Below are 25577 nucleotides of genomic sequence, written 5' to 3' on the forward strand. Positions count from 1 at the left end.
CAGGTGCATGTCTTTGGAAGTGGGAGGAAGCCGGAGTACCCGGAGGGAACCCACTCAGTCACGGGGAGAACATGCAAACTCCACACAGAAAGATCCCGAGCCCGGGATTGAACCCAAGACTACTCAGGACCTTCGTATTGTGAGGCAGATGCACTAACCCCTCTTCCACCGTGCTGCCCTTGATGAATAATAACAAATCAAATCAAAATCAATTATTTGTCTATTGAAAGCTCCAATTACTTCATATCAAATATTCCACTTTGAAATATTTTGTTGAGGGAAAATTTTACATATTTTGTTGGCCATAAAAAAACTAAGTTTTCAATGATAAAAAAGGCACTAAACAAACAAAAACTATAAAGAAAATAATAACTTATAGATCTGCAAATTTTGGGGCGCCACACAAATTGATTAGATTTTTGGGGTAAGGATTCACGATTAAAAATCAAGACTTTGTAAAAATAACATTAGATGCCAGTTATATTATGTACTGCATTCCTCCATAAAATAGACAGACAGCGCTGATTAATTTCTTTATTACTAAACATTTTTTGTTTAATAAAATGCTACCCAAACATTTAATAAAGTCAAATACAAATAAGGCAAGTATCCAACACTTCTCTTTTCTAAAGTAAATTTGTACAGCAGATATGATCATCTACATCAACATGATTTGCCTGAGTAGCTAGACAGCACAGATTAAAAAAAATACACAAAAAAATAAAAAATGTAAAAAATAAAATTTAAATAAATATATAATTTAGATTTTTTTTTTAATAGATTAAGAATCGTTCCAAATAGGAATCGCGATTAGTCTGAATTATTAAAAAAAAAAAATGTTTTAACCTCTTAAAGGCCCAAGCTGTTTGTTTACATGCTTTTTTTAATTATTTTTTTCTCTTTGCTATTTGGGCTTATTGGACCCTAATTAGAATAAAAATGAAAAATCATCTTTTGATATGATGTACTTAGTCCATAAGTACATAAACATGTACTTCATGTTTAGTGACATGCTCATTTTTATTTTTACACTTTTTTTCCCCCAAATTCCATTGTATGTTATACTCTTCTGACCCCACCAGATGGCAGTATAAGTGTCCACATAAGCGGCCATAAGACCCCAATTCAGTAGTGTACACAATTTTGGAAATAAGAGCTGAACAAAAGATCTGAACCGAGGATGTCGGTGTGGCTTGTGCAGCCCTTTGAGACACTTGTGATTTAGGGCTATATAAATAAACACTGATTGATTGATTGATTGATAAAAGGTGCCGTCCACGCATGTGGCCACTAAGCCTTTAGAGGTTGTAAACTCCTAAAAACTTATAATCGACGGTTAGATCCGAAGTTGATCTAGAGATCTAAGCATTTAAAGTAACACAAAATATATTAAAATAAAAAAAATCGAAGGTAGGGATCTTTTGGATCCCTGAAAATTTTGTTGGATTTTTTTTTAACTGTTAAAAAAAATGTTGAATTAAAATCAATGTTATGAATTATTGACCTATTTAAGACTCCAATTACTTTGCATCAAATATTCCACTCAACATTTTTTAGGGGGCAATAGTGCATATGTTGTGTTTTTGCCTTAAAAAAACAGGGTTTTCTTCACAACAAAGACATAAAACATGAAAAAAAACTATCGACTGATTGATCTGAAGTTGATCTAAAGATTGTAAGTTTTGAAAAAATATAAACACATTATTTATTTTTACCATTTTTTTATGACTGAGACACTTCCGGGTCCCTGAGACCAAACATGAGGGGAGCCATATAGGTTAAAAAAATATTTATATTGTTTTAGGTTTGAAAAGGAAAAAAATATCAAAATGGCCCCTGCATGCTTTTTTCCAGTGTGTGTCCCTCAGCGGGAAAAAGTTTGGACTCCCTTGTTGTTGACACTATAATGAGCATGTATAACTACAACTCAAATCTGCGCCTATATCCAGATCCTCACCGAAGGACCCATGCACCACCCCTCTACTGCATTTTTGGTGTAATCCTGTTCTGCTGTTCAATCTTTATGTCAGTCTGACACAAAACAACAAAGCTAACGGCGTACAGTTTGAGTTTTATTAGGCAGTAAGGGTGTTTACATCTTAAGCTTCTTACAGCACTCTGACTTGTCTCACTGGTAACTCCCATGTGAGGTGGAGGGGGGGCCCGTTACTAGCGCATTGATGTGCGCGCGTGTTGAATTTCTTGGCTGCCGCTGTGTTGCTGCGGTTGCCAGGCAGCGGCTGTCCTTCGCTCTCGGAATGGCGCTCGCTCAGCACAGCGGAACACGGACAAGCGAGGGGAGTCTGTCTGGTCCCCCCCGGTGGCGACAATGTACGGGGACATGGAGATGACGACGCCTTTAAACTGTAAAGAGGGTGTTTGCTCTCCTTGTCTCCGTGCAATCGCGGCTTGTATGCGTGGACGTTTGGCCGCGCCGAGACATCTCTCTGACTCACGGTTGCAGAGGTTTTATTTCGGGCGTAGTGTTATGATGTGACGCTCCTACAATAACCAGAATGCTGTCCTTGTTTCCGACCAAGTCTCTTGCAACCACAAAGACTTGGAACACAGCAACATTGAACGTTAATGCCAAATACTGTGCGCCGCATTCATGAAGACTGGGACATTTCAAAGTGAATTGTCCCTCTCTGCTCAAGTTCCTACCCAAAAATGAGAATAATAAACCATACGTAGCAGAGTTTCCTACAGATTGCAAATATACTTGTGGCGGTGGGGGCGTGGCCGGGGCAGGATAAACATTGTCATATAATTTGTATAATCGCCGATAATGCATATATTTGTTTTACAAAGGCTAAAAAAGTATCATACATTTAAAAACAAAGCTGTTATTACAGTATTTTCCGGACTATAGAGGGCACCGGTATATATGGCGCACCCACCAAATTTGAGGAAAAGCTACTATTTTTCCATATATTATCCACACCAAAAATACAAGTTGTGAAATGAACTATTTACACAGCAAGATTTTTTAAATATTTTTTTTGCACTTGTAAGTTTAATAAAACTAACACAGATACTTGTTAACGTATTAGCATATTAGCTAATGCTAACGACGCTTGCTTGATTACATTACGATAGCATGTGCAAATAAGAATGAGCACACACTACAGACATCACACATGGAACGGTTCAGTAAGTATAAACAGTTTTTTTTAGTTATCTTGTATTTTGCTGTGGCTGTGCACCATGATCAAACTACATGTAGGGCAGGGGTGTCCAAACTAGGGCTCACGAGACGTGAAGTGAAGTGAATTATATTTATAGAGACTGCACAAGTCTGCTAAGCAATTTGGCTCGAAGCAGTGAGCACTAATTGTACATCATTGTGAATATGTGCACAGCAATTACTAATGACCCAATCCAAACAACCTTCCCTAGTCATGGTGCAGAGAAAAAAAAGTCAACCAGCAGAAAAATTCCACAAACATGGTCACACTGCTCATTGAAGTTTGTGGATGTTATTAAAAAAAACTTGAAATCAGCACTTATAAAGAATCTAAACTATACCTATTTAAATCCATTACAAGGGATGATTAAAAACTTTAAGGAGGTTGTCGCGAAAGTAAGGGGTCGAATTTTCCACATACTCTTAATAACCATTTATAAATGATTATTTATGATTATATTGTGTTATTCTTATGTGTAATCTTGTATATACAAATTACACATTTATTAATTTATATTTAAGTACCCCTCTTGTAGGGGAAAAGCTGAGTATGTAATTTGACAATTGTAAATGAGTTCCCAGCAAAGTATTTAAACATGATCTTGTGTTGAGTGGAGTCAGCACCTTTTAACAACAATTATCAATACACCACACTATCATTACACATCAGTGGCCTACTGGTTAGAGTGTCCGCCCTGACTCATACCAAAGACTATAACAATGGGACCCATTACCTCCCTGCTTGGCACTCAGCATCAAGGGTTGGAATTTGGGGTTAAACCACCAAAATGATTCCCGAGCGTGGCCACCGCTGCTCCCAGGGGGTGGAACAAGGGGATGGGTCAAATGCAGAGGGTAATTTCACCACACCTAGTGTGTGTGTGACTATCAGTGGTACTTTAAATTGTAACTAGAACAGGTGGTCCAACACTAAATGGGCCCTAGTGTGTGAATGTGAGTGTGAATGTTGTCTGTCTATCTGTGTTGGCCCTGCGATGAGATGGCGAGTCGTCCAGGGTGTACCCCGCCTTCCGCCCGAATGCAGCTGAGATAGGCTCCAGCGACCCCGATAAGGACAAGCGGTAGAAAATGGATGGATGGCAGGTGTACTGGAGAGGAGGCTACGCCGGATAGTCGAACCTCGGATTCAGGAGGAACAGTGTGGTTTTTGTCCTGGTCGTGGAACTGTGGACCAGCTCTATACTCTCGGCAGGGTCCTTGAGGGTGCATGGGAGTTTGCCCAACCAGTCTACATGTGTTTTGTGGACTTGGAGAAGGCATTCGACCGTGTCCCTCGGGAAGTCCTGTGGGGAGTGCTCAGAGAGTACGGGGTATCGGACTGTCTGATTGTGGCAGTCCGCTCCCTGTATGATCAGTGCCAGAGCTTGGTCCGCATTGCCGGTAGTAAGTCGGACACGTTTCCAGTGAGGGTTGGACTCCGCCAAGGCTGCCCTTTGTCACCGATTCTGTTCATAACTTTTATGGACATAATTTCTAGGCGCAGTCAAGGCGTTGAGGGGATCTGGTTTGGTGGCTGCAGGATTAGGTCTCTGCTTTTTGCAGATGATGTGGTCCTGATGGCTTCATCTGGCCAGGATCTTCAGCTCTCACTGGATCGGTTCGCAGCTGAGTGTGAAGCGACTGGGATGAGAATCAGCACCTCCAAGTCCGAGTCCATGGTTCTCGCCCGGAAAAGGGTGGAGTGCCATCTCCGGGTTGGGGAGGAGATCTTGCCCCAAGTGGAGGAGTTCAAGTACCTCGGAGTCTTGTTCACGAGTGAGGGAAGAGTGGATCGTGAGATCGACAGGTGGATCGGTGCGGTGTCTTCAGTAATGCGGACGCTGTATCGATCCGTTGTGGTGAAGAAGGAGCTGAGCCGGAAGGCAAAGCTCTCAATTTACCGGTCGATCTACGTTCCCATCCTCACCTATGGTCATGAACTTTGGGTTATGACCGAAAGGACAAGATCACGGGTACAAGCGGCCGAAATGAGTTTCCTCCGCCGGGTGGCGGGGCTCTCCCTTAGAGATAGGGTGAGAAGCTCTGCCATCCGGGAGGAGCTCAATGTAAAGCCGCTGCTCCTCCACATCGAGAGGAGCCAGATGAGGTGGTTCGGGCATCTGGTCAGGATGCCACCCGAACGCCTCCCTAGGGAGGTGTTTAGGGCACGTCCGACCGGTAGGAGGCCGCAGGGAAGACCCAGGACACGTTGGGAAGACTATGTCTCCCGGCTGGCCTGGGAACGCCACGGGGTCCCACAGGAAGAGCTGGACGAAGTGGCTGGGGAGAGGGAAGTCTGGGCTTCCCTGCTTAGGCTGCTGCCCCCGCGACCCGACCTCGGATAAGCGGAAGAAGATGGATGGATGGATAGAACAGTGTTGTGTGCATCAGTGTTGATGTTCCCTTGGACATACTTAGTACTCGCCTTATGACCTCCACATGTTTTTCTGTATTTTTCCATCCATCCATCCATCCATTTTCTACCGCTTACCGGTATTCCCTTCGGAGTAGCGGGGGGCACTGGAGCCTATCTCAGCTACAATCGGGCAGAAGGCGGCGTACACCCTGGACAAGTCGCCACCTCATCACAGGACCAACACAGATAGACAGACAACAATCACACTCACATTCACACACTAGGGCCAATTTAGTGGTCTTTTTTATTTTTATTGGGCTTTATGCTCGGTGAATGCCAAAAGGTAACATGTCTTTTGTTGTTTTGCAGCTCGCAGGATGCGTCATTCTGGGCGTGGCCTTGTGGCTGAGACACGACCCTCAGACCAGCAGCCTGCTAGAGATCAACTTTGATGGCGCCCAGGCGCCCAGCACCTTCTACATCAGTACGTACATCCTGTGTGCTGCGCTTCCATTGTTTTTTTTTAAGAAGTGCCATTTCAGATCACTCTTGCTATTTCCACACTGCAACTCTGCAATATCCCTCACGCACGTTTCGCTTTGCTAGTGGAAACACTCCCACTCTACCCTTAAAGCAACATGACCACAATGTAGAAGAGTTCAAGCACCTTTTGCTGAAGTTGAGTACAGTTCCCTGATAAGTTTGCATGAATTAATAATGGCCGCGATAAGTGGATCTCCTGCGGTCTTATTGAAAAAGACAAATGTGCTGTTCATTATTGATCAGTGCGGATGAAAGGTGAGCATTTATGAATTGAAAGGTATGATGTCATTAATCATGCACATCCTGCTGCGGCTTTGACGCGCGTTTATTTACAGAAATGTCCTCCATCCTCAATTGCCACGATCGATGACAACTTATGTCACGGTTAAAAGGATGGTCTGGAGGACGTTCGTGTTCAAAAGAGCCACAATCATTGTGAGCCGCCCTATCCTGGCTCTAACCATCAAAGTTGAAAGAAAAAGGGCGACAAGTCGCAGGAGCGACGTACGATCTCGCTTACCCGTTAAACAGCAGCCTGGCGGCCATTACATCCGTTTCATACTCCTTTCAGTCGCCTGATTGACATCCATGAAAGCCAATCAAAGCCAACGTGAACTTCTAATTAAAACTAGATACAGTGGAACCTTGATTTACAAATTTATTTGGTTCGGGAACATTGTTCGTTAATAGAAAAGTTCCTATAGAAAAGCAGAGTTCACCACGGGAAACAATGTAAACAGGAATACCGTGAATTCCAGATTATAAACGCTACTGTTTTCCCACACCTCCGGCTTATAACAGGGAACAGATAATTTATGGATTTTTCTTTGCTGGCGGCGGTAATAAAAATAATTGTATATAAATAAAAAAAACAAGCAAAAACACTGTGTGTTTTATTGTTTGTGCTACGGCGCCATCTTTTTAGACGAGTTTCCTCAATGCAGGTGCTGCAATGTCCTTCCATTTACCGTAAGTGCTTTTTCTTCTTCTCTTCTGTTTTCTAGACACGTGAGATACAGTCTGGTGTGCTGTGGGAGATTATGTAATTTCACCTATTTGGGTTAAAAATATTTTATGCAAACCCGTAATTATATTCTGCAAATAAAGTGCCGTTGTTGAGTGTCGGTGCCGTCTTTAGCTCGGCAGAGTAACTGTGTAATACTCTTCCATATCAGTAGGTGGCAGCAGGTAGCTAATTGCTTTGTAAACGTCGTATCTAATGCTTAAACCAAAAATAAACGAAAGGCGACGGCCCCTAAAAAAGGCATTGAAGCTTAGGGATGGCTATGGAAACCGAAAATAAAACTGAACTGGCTACAAAGTAAACAAAAACAGAATGCTGGATGACAGCAAAGACTTACAGCGTGTGGAGCAGACGGCGTCCACAAAGTACATCCGTACATGACATGACAATCAACAATTTCCACACAAAGAAGGAAAGCGTCCGCACAACTGAGATATTCTTGATTGATAAAACAAAGCAGGTGTGGGGAATAGCGCTCAAAGGAAGACATGAAACTGCTACAGGAAAATACCAACAAAACAGGAAAAGCCACCAAAATAGGAGCACAAGACACTACACACAGGAAAACACCAAAAAACTCCAAATAAGTCACAGCGTGATGTGACAGGTTGTGATACTTACTTTGAGACAAGAGCTATAGTGATGAATGGTTGGTTATGGTTTGAATTGCAACAATGACTTTTTACTGTCAATATCAACTACAGAGTTTACATTTTTAATGTTTTCTGCTGGTGGTGTGCCTCCTCATTTTTAATGAACAAAAATGTGACTTAGCTCCAAAAAGGTTGAAAAACACCGTTCTAGATGTCCATAGCGTTTCTCCTTTTATGGATTATTCATTCATCAATTCTAGCAACGTATGTAAATTTTACAATATAACTAAAACTGTTTATACTTACTAAACTGTCCCATGTGTGATGTCCATAGGAACGATTTCATGCGTATTTGAACGTGCTATCGTAATGTAATGCCGCTAGTGTCGTTAGCATTAGTTAATATGCTAACATGTTTACGAGTGTCCAAGTGTCATTACCTTACAATTGCATTCTTTTTGTATTGTTTCAGTTTCACAAATTCCTCAGTTAATTCACCAAAACCCCACAGTGGAGTTGAGTCTGTTTAGCTTCCAATCCAATCTACTTTATTTGTATAGCACATTTAAACAACAGAAATGTTTCCAAAGTGCTGCACAACAATATTAAAAACAATATTCAAATATTATTCTTAGCTCCACCAATGACTGAATAAAAGCAACAAAATAAATAAATATAAAAACAGTATAAAAATAAATATGATTAATAACGATTTATTTTAAAGGGTAAAACCAATTCAAACAATAAATAGAAATCAACACAGAGGACCACACAACTCACGTAGTGTTAAAAGCCAAAAAATAAAAGTGAGTCTAAGACGAGACTTAAAACACTTTCACTGTGGAAGCAGTTCGAACATGGAGTGTTCCAGAGCTTAGGGTCGACCACAGAGAAAGCTTGTCGAAAAGCTAGCTTCCGCAGCTATTGACGATGACTTCTGTTTTGTTTGATCAGCCGTTTTGCTGCCGTGTGTTATAGGCACCGTTTGGAAACAATTAAGGTTTGTACATAAACATTTATGGATTACTACTGGCTAAATAACTAACTTCGCAACGTATATACAGTATCTGTTGCTTATAGTGGGGTGCGGCTAATGCATGGGAAAAAATGTTTTTAATTCAAGAATTTAGTGGGTGCGGCTTATATAGTTCAGAAAATACAGTACTTGGTTCTCGCTACAACAAAAACCCTATTTTAGTAAAATCATGCAGACTTTGGAGACACTATAATGTATAAACATACATCAAACTGGGCCACCACAACATTTAAAGTGGCCCGCGAAAGCCTTGAAATAATATGCGTTAAAATTACCTTATCTTTTCTTACTAAATGTATTCTTTCCATTTTGGCAGAAAGAAATACATGTATTGCATGCAATTGCATATCTTTTAAACTTTAGTATTGTATAATATTGCAATAAACATAATACTATCATACATTTTAATACAAATATCAATCTGCTTGACATATGATTTCAAAGCAAGTTATCCATCAAATTGTACAGTCTAAAAATTAAAATAGACTATGGTCAGTTGCCTGAATTTTACTGTACCATTTTTCATTTATGGTGATATGGCTGCAAAAAAACTACATTTTATGCATTATTTTTTTTTACTGCAAAATTGAAGAAAACTTAATTTTTTTTACAGTGTATGTAATAAAATAAATTATAATAAAATGCATAAGCAATTGTACAGTATCATGAGATGAATCTCTATACATCTATATTCATAAATTATTCAGTTACAGCGGCCCTCTGAGGGCAGCCAAAAACTGCAATTTCTAAGCCTTTTTTAGATATATGCGTGCTAGTTCTAGTTCTAGTTTTTATTTATTGTTATCTTTTTATTTTATTTATTTTTTTAATACACTGTAGCACTTTGGGGTTGTTTGCCTAATGTAAAGTGTTTTTTACAAATCAAAGCTATTATTATTATTATTATTATTATTATGTGGCCCTCAGTGACAACAAGTTAGACACCCCTGGTGTAATGGATTGGCGATTTCTATATCAAAATAATACAACAGCAACGGCAAGCTAAACCGTCAACACACACAAACACACAAAATTCCCTTTGGTGCTCTCAGAAACGTTACCAACCACGTTGCTACAACAATTTAAAAAAAATTAAATCCCTTTTGGATGACTAGGGGAGAGACACGAGGCGGAGAAGAGAGGGCGGGGGGGGGGGTAGTGGCTTACTCCTCTCAAAATCCTTAAGTGCACAGCGATTCCTTACTCCTTTCCAGGCTGGTTTGTTGGCTTTTTTGGGCCTGTGTTGAGTAAGAAAACTAGACAAAACTTGGAGAATGGCGAGAAAAGCACTGAAAAGTGGCAACCGAGTAAAGGACTGCGTAAACAGGATGTGACATAAATGGCCACACCCCGGGACACACAAAATGAATGAATGGATGAAATGTTGGCTCAATCCAAAAGTTTGTACATCGAAGGGTTTGTACATCGAGGTTCCACTCTATTTGTTAAATCTGTTCTCTCAAACCACTATTGGCTGCATACGTGTTGGATTTTGGGGGTTTAAAAAAAGTGTAATCTTGAGCCGGTGACATGCAGCAGCTTCCAAGGCACCGCAACAAATGCCAGTCGGACCTGGCAGGTGGACCTTGCAAAGAGCTATCAACATGGTCACAAGGTCAGAGGTCACTGTCCTGACCGGCTGAGTTGGCACCAGCTGAACAGCAGCTGTGAAAACAGAAATTGTATTCTGGGTTCACGTTTTGAAAGTCTCCTTCTATGCTTGCTGCCTTCTTTTTGAGCCTTGTATAGTTAGTATTTGCATGCAGTTTTTCTTTTTCTTATTCAGTGCTTTTAGGACCGAACAAATTCAGTCAGGGGTACCGGTTTACATAAAATCAAATAGTACCACATTTTGATACCCTTTTCAATCAATCAAAGTTTATTGAGGTAGCGGGAGGTGTATATATTTTCAAGTATTTCTTTTATATATACGTGTGTATGTGTGTGTGTGTGTGTGTGTGTATATATATATATATATATATATATATATATCTATCACACATATATATAAAAATAAATAAATCTGTTCATGAACAGATTATATATATATATATATATATATATATATATAATATAAAAATAAATAATCTGTTCATGAACAGATTATTTATATATATATATATATATATATATATATATATATATATATATAATATAAAAATAAATAATCTGTTCATGAACAGATTATTTATTTATATATATATATATATATATATATATATATAAAATCTGTTCATGAATGAGTATATCCATTTGGCCACCGTGTTCGATGGAGAAGTCTGATCTACAAAATGTGCAGGCAGCATACTGCTTCCCCTTCGAACTGTCCTGGATGAACTGAAATTATTTATTCCAATCATTTTGGAACTTGCAAGCGTACTTCTTCTTCTTACTCGTCGTCGCCATGTCTCTTCTTCGTTCTTCTGCTTCGTCTCTGTTATGTTTTTGGACATTACTACTTGCCGTAGTTTTGAAGCAATGCATGATGGGAATCCCGATGTTGTGTGTCAGCGTATTAACGTGCCGGCTGGAATAAACACACGCTGAGAAATAGCTCCGTGCCTGCCTACTTTATGGGTTATAGATAAACTTATGGATAACGGAGACATGTATACGTAATAGTCTCCTTTTCAGAGTGAGAGAGGACGCTAAAGGCAGTGCCTTTAAGGCACGCCCCCAATATTGTTGTCTGGCTGGAAATCGGGAGAAAATCAGGAGAATGGTTGCCCCGGGAGATTTTTGGGAGGGGCACTGAAATTCGGGAGTCTCCGGGGAAAATTGGGAGGGTTGGCAAGTATGGCGTAAGGTGCTTCACTCTTGTTAGTTGTTAGCTAGCGGCTAATGTCCATCCGCAGTCGGTAATGTTTTAGCTACTTCTAAATCACCAATCCTCGCCTCCATGGCGACAACTAAACTACGTTTCTTGCAAATATCATCCATGCAGGACGAGGAATAGCTCAACATGCTTCACCACACACTGTAGGAGGATACAATAGCTAACCGCTAAGAGCAAGCTAGCGTTCCTGAATGTAAACAAATGCCAAGGGTGAATCTACATACACAGACATTGACTGTAACGATGCAAAGTGCAAGAGCCGTGCATAGTCGATACTACAATAATCACGTCGATATATTGTATTATCACAAAATGTTTATTTTTTTATTGTTTATAAACCCATGAAATACGTCCCTGGACACAGGAGAACCTTAATTATGACCATTTTATGACCCCGTAACTACTTGGAATTGGATTGATACCATCATTTGTAAAATCACCCAAAACTTGTGTAACAAATCGTCTCGTTCTAGGTGGCTAGCAATGAAGCCAATGGGAGCAATCAATTCTACCTCCAAGTCATTTTAAAAATGCATTCAAAAATCATCACCAGTACTTAATTTACGTTTCGTAACCTGTATAATAACCAAGCTGTAGCCACAATGTTATTGTAAGAGCGAACACTGTTTTGCTAGTATAGTAACACATTGGCATGCTTCGGTGTTAGCCGTAGAAGCTAGCTACGGAAAGCGATAAGCTAGCTTCTACGTCAACACGAAACACGTTTGAGTTTGTAATGCACAACACTGCAATAAGACACCTATTTTACTGACTGAAAAACATGAACAATCATATTACAGTATCTGTAAAGTATTAGCCCACATGTCATGTTTTGTTTGTACACAGCTAGGCAGACAGCTCGCTGTGTATGTTCTGCATGACGTCCTGTGTGTGATTGATATTAAAGTGTGACTCACTCGACGGACGTTTTTCCCCCGGTTTATTTGGGTAAGCACTCCATGTTGAAATAGCTTGGCTTCAAGTTCCACATACTGTATACAGCTTCGAGTCACTTCTCACCTCACTCTCTCGGCTACTGTCTGCTCCAACGTTTCACCCTTCTTTTCTGCTCGCTTCCATAAGCAGCAGTTCATCCTCCGTATATTCAGCTTCAAAAAAATAAGGTTGTGTATACACATTTGTCCAAAAATAAGTCTTCTGCCATGATTACAACACATTAGTGTTTGTTTCCGGAAGTAGGAGCACACATTTGTTGCCAGAAGTCGGAAGTGCGCTGTGATAGAAACGGAAGTAAATGCGCTGAAGTAATCAATGATTAAAATGACCAAAATACGATAAATATTGAACATATTACCGTATTTCCCGCACCTTCAAGGAATGGCCTATTTTAAAACTTTGTTCATATATAAGGCGCACTGCACTATAAGTCGCAGAGAATAGACGCTACAGAAGAGGCTGGGGGTATGTTATGCATCCATTAGATGGAGCAGCGCTAAAGGGAATGTCAACAAAACATTCAGATAGGTCAGTCAAACTTTATTAATAGATTACAAACCAGTGTTCTGACAACTCTGTTCACTCCCAAAATGAATAAACAGCTGTTTTGTTATTTTCTCCAAGGTAAGTCAGTGACGTGGTATTTCGTTTATCTTTTAACAACAGCAAGGTATAACATATAGTGCAACATTTATATCACTTAGTGGAGGGTAACTTTTCCTCAATTCAATAAACACATAAACAGTCTGATACTGTTACGGTAAATCAAACGTTGCGAGACCTGTTGTGGCTCAATATATACAGTATAAGGCGCACTGTCAGCTTTTGAGAAAATTGGAGGTTTTTAGGTGCATCTTTATAGTGCGGAAAATACGGTACATATTGTTATGAATGTGTCTGTTACTACATTTACAGCGTGTATATTGAAGATTGGAGGGTTTTGAAGTTGTTTTAGAGGTCTTTGAAGGTTACAACGGTGACTCCAATTAGCCGCATCTTCCAAGTGTTTTTGATCATCTTTAAAATCCTAAAAAAAAAAAAAAAAAGATGTGTTTTTGTCTCTCATACAGCTTGTGAACAATAGGTAAAATTCCCAAAACAGTGCAGTTCCCCTTTAAAGGGGAACATTATCACCAGACCTATGTAAGCATCAATATATACCTTGATGTTGCAGAAAAAAGAACATATATTTTTTTAACCGATTTCCGAACTCTAAAATGGGTGAATTTTGGCGAATTAAACGCCTTTCTAATATTCGCTCTCGGAGCGATGACGTCACAACGTGGCGTCACATCAGGAAGCAATCCGCCATTTTCTCAAACACCGAGTCAAATCAGCTCTGTTATTTTCCGTTTTTTTCGACTGTTTTCCGTACCTTGGAGACATCATGCCTCGTCGGTGTGTTGTCGGAGGGTGTAACAACACGAACAGGGACGGATTCAAGTTGCACCAGTGGCCCAAAGATGCGAAAGTGGCAAGAAATTGGACGTTTGTTCCGCACACTTTACCGACGAAAGCTATGCTACGACAGAGATGGCAAGAATGTGTGGATATCCTGCGACACTCAAAGCAGATGCATTTCCAACGATAGTCAAAGAAATCTGCCGCCAGACCCCCATTGAATCTGCCGGAGTGTGTGAGCAATTCAGGGACAAAGGACCTCGGTAGCACGGCAAGCAATGGCGGCAGTTTGTTCCCGCAGACGAGCGAGCTAAACCCCCTATCGACCCTAGCTTCCCTGGCCTGCTGACATCAACTCCAAAACTGGACAGATCAGCTTTCAGGAAAAGAGCGCGGATGAGGGTATGTCTACAGAATATATTAATTGATGAAAATTGGGCTGTCTGCACTCTCAAAGTGCATTTTGTTGCCAAATGTATTTCATATGCTGTAAACCTAGTTCATAGTTGTTAGTTTCCTTTAATGCCAAACAAACACATACCAATCGTTGGTTAGAAGGCGATCGCCAAATTCGTCCTCGCTTTCTCCCGTGTCGCTGGCTGTCGTGTCGTTTTCGTCGGTTTCGCTTGCATACGGTTCAAACCGATATGGCTCAATAGCTTCAGTTTCTTCTTCAATTTCGTTTTCGCTACCTGCCTCCACACTACAACCATCCGTTTCAATACATGCGTAATCTGTTGAATCGCTTAAGCCGCTGAAATCCGAGTCTGAATCCGAGCTAATGTCGCTATAGCTTGCTGTTCTTTCCGCCATGTTTGTTTGTGTTGGCTTCACTATGTGACGTCACAGGAAAATGGACGGGTGTTTATAACGATGGTTAAAATCAGGCACTTTGAAGCTTTTTTTAGGGATATTGCGTGATGGGTAAAATTTTGAAAAAAACTTCGAAAAATATAATAAGCCACTGGGAACTGATTTTTAATGGTTTTAACAATTCTGAAATTGTGATAATGTTCCCCTTTAAGAGGCGCAATCCTCTGCGCACAAGTTTAGTAGAGCCGCTTTGCATGCGCTATCAAGTTTGCAGGTGTTTAAATTACGCCAACTTTTATTAGATCAGCCTTTAAGTATGGAAGTGCATAGTGGGACTCCGGGTCCCACTATGCAAATCTAACCGCCTTAAATTATCATTTGTCCCAGCCTCCATTAAGCTGACCAACAATGTGCAATAGAATTTTAATACATAGGTTAGCACTTTTTTAGCACATAGCACTTTAGAACTAAGCACTTTAGCACACAGCACTTTATCCATGAGCTCTAGTGCAATGCACATTGGTACTTTATCTTTATCTCCATACTGTAGATTTTATGCCTACATCAAAGTGCCACCTATGTCTATCAAGCTCCATGTTCTGATGTTTAAATGTTAGTTGTATGGTTGTGGTTGTGTCTGTGCTTGTGTTTTTGTTCTGTTGTTTTTGGGTATGTTAAGAAAGCAATGATGCACTGTGCCCAAGACAAATTTCCCCGCGGGGACAATAAAGTTGAACCTTGACCTTGACCTTGAAGTGCACGAATTGACCTTGGTTTCCTTTCTCTTGAGGTTTAACACCAACCAATCAAAGACGCTGGCACTTGTCTACCATTCACAACATCATTCTTGAATATAACCTCATGTTCCAAGCCTCGCCACACTCTTTATTTGCTCCTCCTCCTCAAAGGCCTGCCCCGCCCCTTCATGCCACTCTCGCGAGTGTTTCCTGGACCAGAACTTCTTCCTAAGCCCACACTGAGCTTTCCCAGAACTCCCCTGGGACACAGGCGTCACATGTCCACTCTTACAGTAAGTGGCGGCGAGGTTGGCGCAGCGGTGTGAAATGTTTTTAATGGAGCCTCGCCCCTCGCCGCCATCGCCTCGTGACCGCGACCAACGTGGCTCATGTGACTCCCCTCAAACGTGTCGCGTCGCGCCAACGCCGGCAGAGAGGAGGCGAGAAGATGAAAAAAGCGAGCCAGAAAGCCGAAAGAAAGGCGGTTTGTTTTTGCAGTCTTGTGATGGCGGTAACGCCTCCTGGATTGCATCCTCCCCGTTGCAAAAAGACTCCCTCTCATTTCCAAGGAAAGGAGGAAAAACCTTGTTGCTATCGGAAAAAATTCCTCACTGGCCCCACCCCTCCTCCTCCCTCCCCTGTGAAAATTCTCCCTCCTTGCCTCCACTGAGGCCCCTCTCTCTTCTCCTCCATCTGGTGGTGGTTAGCATTCGAGTCACGCTGTCTCTTTTTTTTTTTTTATTCCTTTTTTTTTCTGCTTCTATTTCCTTCCCTCCCCCAACCATTCACCCAAATACCCTCCTATCCCTCCATCCTCCTCCTCTTTCTCCGCCCCTCCCGTCTGCCTGCTGCCAGGAAATTCTCCCACCCAAGTTGCCATCGTCTGCCCCTTCTAGGCGATATACTAGGGCAGGGCGATATGGCTGAAAACTGGATCATGATACAAGTGTTTTATGTCGATGATTACTGATATTTAAAAAAAAATAAGGTCCAGATGAAAAATATATTAAATGTTAACCTTTTATATTTCAAAATATATTTTATATTATCAAGGCAGAAAGGAAAGGAAGGGAGTTTTTTTTGGGTTGGTGCACTAATTGTAAGTGTATCTTGTGTTTTTTATGTTAATTTAATAAAAATTAAAAAAATAAATACATTTTATTTTATTTTTTATTTTTTTAAATTTCTTGTGCGGCCCGGTACCAATCCATCCACGGACCGGTACCGGGACCACTGCTCTAAAGGGTGAGCCGGTTTTGGTGGGAACGAGCGCCTTGTGTCATTTACAGACCAACTTGGTCTGACTACAGTTTGTTTGAAAAATCCCCCCAAAAAACTGCCATACTTTCGAGGTCACATTTCCTGTTTTACCCGCGACTTCTTCGCTCTCTGCAGCACTCATTTTTACTTTCTCTTCTCGCCCAAGAATCAGCCGCAAGTCACTGACTTGTCACCACTTCTTGCTTTCTTTCGTTCATGTAACCAAGCTTGCTTTGCAACTTTGCGTGCCGGCCCAGTCACATAATATGCAAGGCATACTTGGTCAACAGCCATACAGGTCACACTGAGGCTGGCCGTATAAACATAACACTGTTACAAATATGCGCCACACTGTGAACCCACACCAAACAAGAATGACAAACACATTTCGGGAGAACATCTGCACTTTAACACAAAATAAACACAACAGAACAAATACCCAGAACCCCTTGCAGCACTAACTCTTCCGGGACGCTACAATATGCACCCCCCGCTACCCCCGCCCACTTCAACCTCCTCATGCTCTCTCAGGGAGAGCATGTCCCAAATTCCAAGCTGCTGTTTTGAGGCATGTTAAAAAAAATAATGCACTTTGTGACTTCAATAATAAATATAGCAGTGCCATGTTGGCATTTTTTTCCATAACTTGAGTTGATTTATTTTGGAAAACCTTGTTACATTGTTTAATGCATCCAGCGGGGCATCACAACAAAATTAGGCACAATAATGTGTTTATTCCACGACTGTATATATCTGTATCAGTTGATATCGGAATCGGTAATGAAGAGTTGGACAATATCGGATATCGGCAAAAAAGCCATTATCGGACATCTCGTCTACACGTATCTCTTATGTATGACTGCCATCTACTGGTCACACTTATCATTACACCATGTACCATATACAATTGCTTTGAAGTCAGTAAACTCAACCAGAATTATGCCATACATTAGGTGCACATTAGTCGATTTTTGAGAAAATGAAAGGATTTTAAGTGCGCCTTATAGTCCAAAAATACGGTAATTCGCAGCATCTCAGCTCTCCTTCCTGTGCCTGGTCCATGTAGAAAAGGGATCATGTGCAGAAAGTGGATCACTGAAGCTGGAATTGGACACAATCCACAAAGAACATGCGTTTTTAAAAAGTCCATGTTTGTGTGGATATGGACTGCAGACTGCGCTCTTACTTCACCAGGTGGTATGTGTTGGAATCAGATGCAGCCGGCTTCCAATCCCGTCATGTTACTTTATCTGTCATCGGGAGCAAGTCGCCACACGTCTGCATGACATGACTTGGGAGGAAGTCATTTGATAACCAGTGACGAATCCTGAATCATGGTTCAACCCAACAGTTCAGGCGACTCAGAGCATGTTCAAGTTCACTTGGTCTGTGTGAGGAGTGACATTGATGGCCTTCTTCCAAACCGATCCTCAAAACCGCCGCTGTCGCTTCCAAGATGGCCGCCGAGTGTCGGGATGCGTCTCCACGGACGGCGGTTAGAGGCTACGTCCTACAATCTGTTTGCACAGTGGCCAGCAGCCGCCACTGTGCTGCAGGACACGGTGCTAATTAACTGAACCACTGCCTGTACTGGAAATGCAGAGTGATGATGTCCCTCTCCGGAATGTTCCAGTAGGAAAGTTCTTGGCACCCCCTTTTTTTCCTCCCAAACCTAGTCATTAACCTATTTCTAAAGAGAACAGACATGGTAATGCTTTTGAACAATTCAGAAATGATGAGCAAGGCCAAAATGAAGTTATCCAACATGTTCTCTGAAAATCAATCACCGGGATATGACAGGAAACGGGAAGCAGTCTTTCATTGTGTCTCTCAACAATGGCCCGCTAATTACTGCTGGCCCAACACATCTGGAGGAACGATTCATCAGCACTTTGTTACGCGGGTCAAGAGGTATTCCACCTGCGCTCCGTGTTGTTGCTCGCTGTTGGGAGGATGAACTCCACAATGGATTGTTTGCCCGCTACGATCCTTTTCCTGCTCGCCTTGGTCCATGTTTTCCTCTCTCACAGACTATTTGAAGGCCTTTTATATAGTCCGTGAGTTTGAGTTGCAGCAATGGTTCAGGAATGAAAGCTTCATAGTGAATTTTAAAACCTGTTCTGTTCAAATAAAGTAATAGTACCGTATTTTCCGCACTATAAGGCGCACCTAAAAACCACAAATTTTCTCAAAAGCTAACAGTGCGCCTTATAACCCGGTGCGCTTTATTACGATTCATTTTCATAAAGTTTAGGTCTCGCAACTACGGTAAACAGCCGCCATCTTTTTTCCCCGTAGAAGAAGCGCGCGGTGCATGCTGGGATATGTGACGTTTCATTTCCATTTGTGTGTTTATGTAAAGACCCCAAATGGCTCCTATTAAGTGTGTTGTCTGTCTAATTATAAATAATGCAGACGAGGCGTGTTAACTGAGTTCTCAACGTTTTCTCACAGCGTGCTCATAACCACATTCGAACTCCCAGCATACAACATCGCTTCTCAGGGCTACTGCGCATGCTCGTAACTATCGTTGCATGCTGGGTAGTGTAGTTGTTATATTTGCTAGCTCATAACAGCACATTGAGAGACACGCTTACGCGCTTAATTCAATACTCGCCGTCATTCCGGGTGGATTGACAAAAGACCTCCAGCCGCTAGATATTGGTGTCAACAGGGCATTCGAAGCTAGACTGCTAACTGCGTGGGAACTTCTAAGGGCTACCGCGCATGCTTGTAACTATCGTTGCATGCTGGGTAGTGTAGTTGTTATATTTGCTAGCTCATAACAGCACATTGAGAGACACGCTGACACGCTTAATTCAATACTCGCCGTCATTCCGGGTGGATTGACAAAAGACCTCCAGCCGCTAGATATTGGTGTCAACAGGGCATTCGAAGCTAGACTGCTAACTGCGTGGGAACTTCTCAGGGCTACCGCGCATGCTCGTAACTATCGTTGCATGCTGGGTAGTGTAGTTGTTATATTTGCTAGCTCATAACAGCACATTGAGAGACACGCTGACACGCTTAATTCAATACTCGCCGTCATTCCGGGTGGATTGACAAAAGACCTCCAGCCGCTAGATATTGGTGTCAACAGGGCATTCGAAGCTAGACTGCTAACTGCGTGGGAACAATGGAAGACAGAAGGCGAACACACCTTCACTAAGACGAGGAGGCAGCGCCAGACGACGCCAACATCTGCCAGTGGATCGTAAATTTGCCCAACTTTTCACTTCGGACACCGAAGACGAAGGATTTACGAATGAAGAATAACTTCAGAAAGTAAGCGCTATGTTTATTTTGTGTGTTGTGACATTAACGTTCGAGCAACATTATGTTGCTATTGCGCTGCACTATTTTGAATTTTACTATGTTTGTGATCGCACATTTGCGTACATTTTGGGAGTGAACAGAGTTGTTAGAACGCTGGTTTTTAATATATTATTAAAGTTTGACTGACCTATCTGACTGTTTTTTTGACATTCCCTTTAGCGCAGCGTAGGCGCGGCTTATAGTCCGGGGCGGCTTATTGGTGGACAAAATTATGAAATATGTAATTCATAGAAGGTGCGGCTAATAATCCGGTGCGCCTTATAGTGCGGAAAATACGGTAGTAGTTTTTTAATGCGTTTTAAGTAGTAAGTACAAGGTGAAGTGAATTATATTTATATAGCGCTTTTTCTCTAGTGACTCAAAGCGCTTTTACATAGTGAAACCCAATATCTAAGTTACATTTAAACAAGTGTGGGTGGCACTGGGAGCAGGTGAGTAAAGTGTCTTGCCCAAGGACACGACGGCAGTGACTAGGATGGCGGAAGCGGGGATCGAACCTGGAACCCTCAAGTTGCTGGCACGGCCACTTTACCAACCGAGCTATAATCCTTTTTTTCCCCTCAAAACTCGTCAGTGCGCCTTATAACCCGGTGCGCCTAATGTACGGAATAATTCTGGTTTTGCTTACCGACCTTGAAGCAATTTTATTTGGTACATGGTGTAATAAGTGTGATCAGTAGATGGCAGTCAAACATAAGAGATACGTGTAGACTGCACTATGATGGCAATATGACGACCTTGAAGCAATTTTATTTGGTACATGGTGTCATAAGTGTGATCAGTAGATGGCAGTCAAACATAAGAGATACGTGTAGACTGCACTATGATGGCAATATGACGACTTTGAAGCAATTTTATTTGGTACATGGTGTCATAAGTGTGATCAGTAGATGGCAGTCAAACATAAGAGATACGTGTAGACTGCACTATGATGGCAATATGACGACCTTGAAGCAATTTTATTTGGTACATGGTGTCATAAGTGTGATCAGTAGATGGCAGTCAAACATAAGAGATACGTGTAGACTGCACTATGATGGCAATATGACGACCTTGAAGCAATTTTATTTGGTACATGCTGTCATAAGTGTGATAAGTAGATGGCAGTCAAACATAAGAGATACGTGTAGACTGCACTATGATGGCAATATGACTCAAGTAAACAACATTTTATATGTTGCATTGAAAATATAAAACATTACACACGGCGCTCAAAAATCTATCAAAATGTTTTAGTACGACTTTGGTAAGCTATGAAGCCGCACCGCTTGATGTGCTTCAACATAGGAGTGTTATTATGGTGTGAGTATAAGGTAAGACATATTATCTGGCGTTTTGTTTGGCAATGTTATGCAAAAGCAACTTTTCTTACCTTCTGGTACCTGCTGATCTGCATTTGGGATCTGCATAAGTCCTGAAAAATTGTGCGCGTCCGCCTTTGTAGTCCGTGTCGACGCCGTAGTCGATAAGCTTCTTCCTTTTCTCTATCTTCTTGTTATGGGACATTCATCCTCCGCTGTTACCATTTCTAATATAAAGTAGTGTGTAAAGTTCTTACTTACATCTGTCGGAAAACTCGCCATGAAAGCGCTAAAACATACCGGTGTAGTGAGTTTACATTATTCACCCAAGGAACTTTATTTATTAGTGTTCCGGGCGGACGTTTTTTCACGGGACACATTTCCGGTGTTGTTGTTTCAGCATCTCCTCAGCGATGCTGCTCTGTTATTGATTGAAGTAAAGTCTGAATGTCATTAAAACAGTTAGCTCCATCTTTTGACACTTCTTCCACTCCCGTCCTTGCACGCTACACCGCTACAACAAAGATGACGGGGAGAAGACGCTGCTGATGAAGACTCACGTAAATAAGACCGCCCACAAAACGGCGCATCCGGAAGTGACTGTCAGAAAGCGGCTTGAAGATGATCTGTAAAACATAATCTATGTAACATTTTGACCAAAGAACCACCATTACATGTTATGTAGACCACAAGGAAGTGTTTTACATTTAGAAAAAAAAAAATAATCTGACTCCTTTAATGCGCCCTATAATCCAGTACGCCAAATATATATATGAAAAAAGATCAAAAATAGACCATTTATCGGCAGTGCGCCCTATGGTCCGGAAAATCATGTATTAGCGATAGTTGTTCTTAGTGCTAATACAAACTATTTTCAGCGGCGCACTGATCACTGAGAGCCAACTAGCTCATGCTGCTATCTTGACATAATGAGGTGGTGAGCTGCTGCATCGCCCCATAGCTGGTAAAAGTTATTTCCAGATTATAAATCATGCCTCTCACTTGTATAGCGGAAGGTTGTGGACATAAACCGAGAAGTTGGTCAGCTTTGCCATTCAACTTATACCCGGAGATGGCGAGAGCGACGTGAAAGGCGGGAAGATATAAACACCCCATCAGTCGGCATGCCAGTGAGAGCAGACATTGTACAATAAGTGATGGGTTTTATTATGTTTCTATATCTTGTTTAGCACTTTGTTGTTGTAGGGAAAAGCAAACGTATTACACGTTACTATATTACATATATACTTGCAGCGTGTATATAAAAGGATGGAGGTGCTATTTAGAGCACTTTATAGGCGTAATAGACCGACTATCGTTGACTCCATTGTAAGCTGACTTTTGCTAGGGTTTATTTATGACTTAGAATGCATTAAAAAAAAAAAAAAAAAGGAAACCCTATGTGATAGACAAAATTCCCAAAAAATAAAGGGTCCTCCACTGCAGTACTTCTTAACCATAAGGCGGGAGCCCGTTGTGGCAGTAAGGACAATATATCAAACAAAGCGAAGTCTAGAGATTTTATATTTTCATTTGCACTTAAAAAAAATGTCAGTTTATTTAAGAAACATATTACTATTTAATATCAATTATTTTAGATTGCGTAATTTTGTTGTATATTTGGTTAGTATTTATTTTTGTAATCCGCCTGATTTATAATCATTGATATTTGTGCCTAACACATGTTTTCATATCATTTGACAAGGTTGATCCTGTTAAACTGTAAATACAGTAGCTTAGATGTACTTATTACGTATGATTAAAATCAAGAGTATGATCACTAATTCAATCACGTTAACAACTGAGTGGGCCCCGGGGCCTTCTGTCGTGGAAAAGTTGAGTTAAGAACCCCTGCCTTACTGCTCATTTCAAAGGCTTTCAAAAATGATTCTATCTCAGTGGTGACCTATAGTACATTTTCATAAATAGAATCACTAGGCCACTGGTTAGAGCGCCCTGAGATCGGTGAAGTGAAGTGAATTATATTTATACAGCACTTTTCTCTAGTGACTCGAAGCGCTTTACATAGTGAAACCCAATATCTAAGTTACATTTAAACCAGTGTGGTTGGCACTGGGAGCAGGTGGGTAAAGTGTCTTGCCCAAGGACACAACTGCAGTGACTAGGATGGCGGAAGCGGGAATCGAACCTGCAATCCTCAAGTTGCTGGCACGGCCGCTCTACCAACCGAGCTATACCGCCCCGGCAGGTTGTGAGTTCAAACCCCGACCGAGTCATACCAAAGACTATAAAAATGGGACCCATTACCTCCCTGCTTGGCACTCAGCATCAAGGGTTGGAATTGGGGGTTAAATCACCAATAAATGATTCCCGGGCGCGGCACCGCTGCTGCCCACTGCTCCCCTCACCTCCCAGGGGGTGATCAAGGGGATGGGTCAAATGCAGAGGACAAATTTCACCATACCTAGTGTGTGTGTGTCACAATCATTGGTACTTTAACTTTAACTTAACTAGAACAGAGGAAATCTGCATTCTTCTCCTTTTGGCCGACATGGACTCTGCAGCTTATTTTCCGACCACGCCCTACTCTGTTGCAATTGGTCAGGGCGTCGATGGTGTGCTGCTGCTTCATGCTGCATAGAGACACGCCCTAGTCAACCGGTTATCAGCAAAAGAAAGAATTGGGAGTATAATTGTCCAAATGTTGATAGTTTTTTTTTGTTTTTTTTGCAAAACAGCGACTAGGTCTTTAGCAAACAAAATGTTTTTAATGCCAGTTTAAAAACATGATTCTTACGTCCAATAAACCACTATCTTTTCAAGAAGAAGCGTTATATATCCTTCACACGTTGCTATACATGGGCTTCCAAACAATGTGTGTTGAGAGAATTCTAAAAAATCGTGACTGCTCACCAGATTTACGAGTGGCATGAAAATAAAACCACCACAACAGAGAATTGGGTTACAAAAATGAGATCCCCTCGAGCAGCTGGATGCAGAAAAGCACAAAATGGCAGGGCGGGAGATGAAATCAAGACAGGCAGGAAGGGACATTTAAGTAAATGGAATTATTGACAGACAGCATCATTTCAGACGGCTGCTGTTGTGCTGCCGCCGAGAGAGAAAACGGGATGAAAGGGAGCGACCGTGAGAGGTGCAACTGAAAAGATGACGCCATGGCTTGGGCAGCGGCCAAGATATCGATTTAGAAATTAGCATTAGCGTGAGTGGTGGACAGAGTGGGGGCGGGGCGTACGAGCTGCCGGGCCACAATTGAATTATGTCTTGACAAGCAGGACTGACGACGACGGCCTCTGCCCCGCTTCCCCATTGCCGCGCCATGACATCACCGCTTGTCTGCCACAGAAACACATTATTTACCGTGTAAGGTTGAAGCAGGGAAATGCACTAGTTGGTATATATGTGCATCAAATGACGAATAATCTCCATCCATTTACACTGCAAAAAGTCAGTGTTCAAAAAGAAAAAAAAATACAAAAATGAGGCGTATTTTATTTGAACTAAGCAAAATTATCTGCCAACAGAACAAGAAAATTCGACTTGTCAAGACTTTCCAAAACAAGTAAAATTAGCTAACCTCAATGAACCCCAAAATACCTTCAAATAAGTATATTCTCACTAATAACAAGTGCACTTTTCTTGGTACAAAAAAAGAGACCTTTTGCTCAATATGTTGAAAAATATTCTTAATGAAGTAAATGCTAGTGCCATTATCTTGACATAATGATATGCGCTCGGCATTACATTTCTTGAAACCAGCAAACTTACACTAAAAACTAGTTTATTTTTCTTAATGGAAAGGCAACAAGGCAATCGCTTGTTACTCTCGGGGTCTCCTAGCCGCTCAGGCAAATCATATGGTCTAAAGATGCATTTTTCCATCGATAACATGACATCATCGCGCCAAGTGCGTGCTCTTTCAGTCAATTAGTGCGCATATATACAGCCCGGCCCCAGGCCAAATTTTTTTTATTTGTAATTTTGAAGAATTTATCTGAATGTGCATGAACTATTTCTGTTCAAAATTGTTTGAAATGTCACATGTTAAATGTTTAAATATTAACTCAGTTTACTGTACTGTGCCAAATGTACTACTATATGAGTACGTCATCTGTCTTAATTATGAGACACATTCGTGTCAAAATCATGATTTTTTTTTTTTTTCATGCTTGAAGTAAGAAATTATTACTTTAAAAAAGTAGTTTTATACTTGTG

At 41.3% G+C, this 25577-nt stretch overlaps 1 protein-coding gene across 1 annotated transcript in view; it reads left to right on the plus strand.

Moving 5' to 3' along the window:
- The window catches only part of LOC133608473 (CD81 antigen-like), a 59145-nt gene that overhangs the window by 14725 nt on the left and 18843 nt on the right, over window positions 1-25577 (plus strand). Inside the window, exon 2 of the mRNA XM_061963719.2 lies at window positions 5913-6027. Within this exon, the coding sequence (XP_061819703.1) occupies window positions 5913-6027 (115 nt within the window). The remainder of the gene's footprint in view (window positions 1-5912; window positions 6028-25577) is intronic.

This window comes from Nerophis lumbriciformis, linkage group LG06 (genome assembly GCF_033978685.3).
Source record: "Nerophis lumbriciformis linkage group LG06, RoL_Nlum_v2.1, whole genome shotgun sequence".
Taxonomy (NCBI): Eukaryota; Metazoa; Chordata; class Actinopteri; order Syngnathiformes; family Syngnathidae; genus Nerophis; species Nerophis lumbriciformis.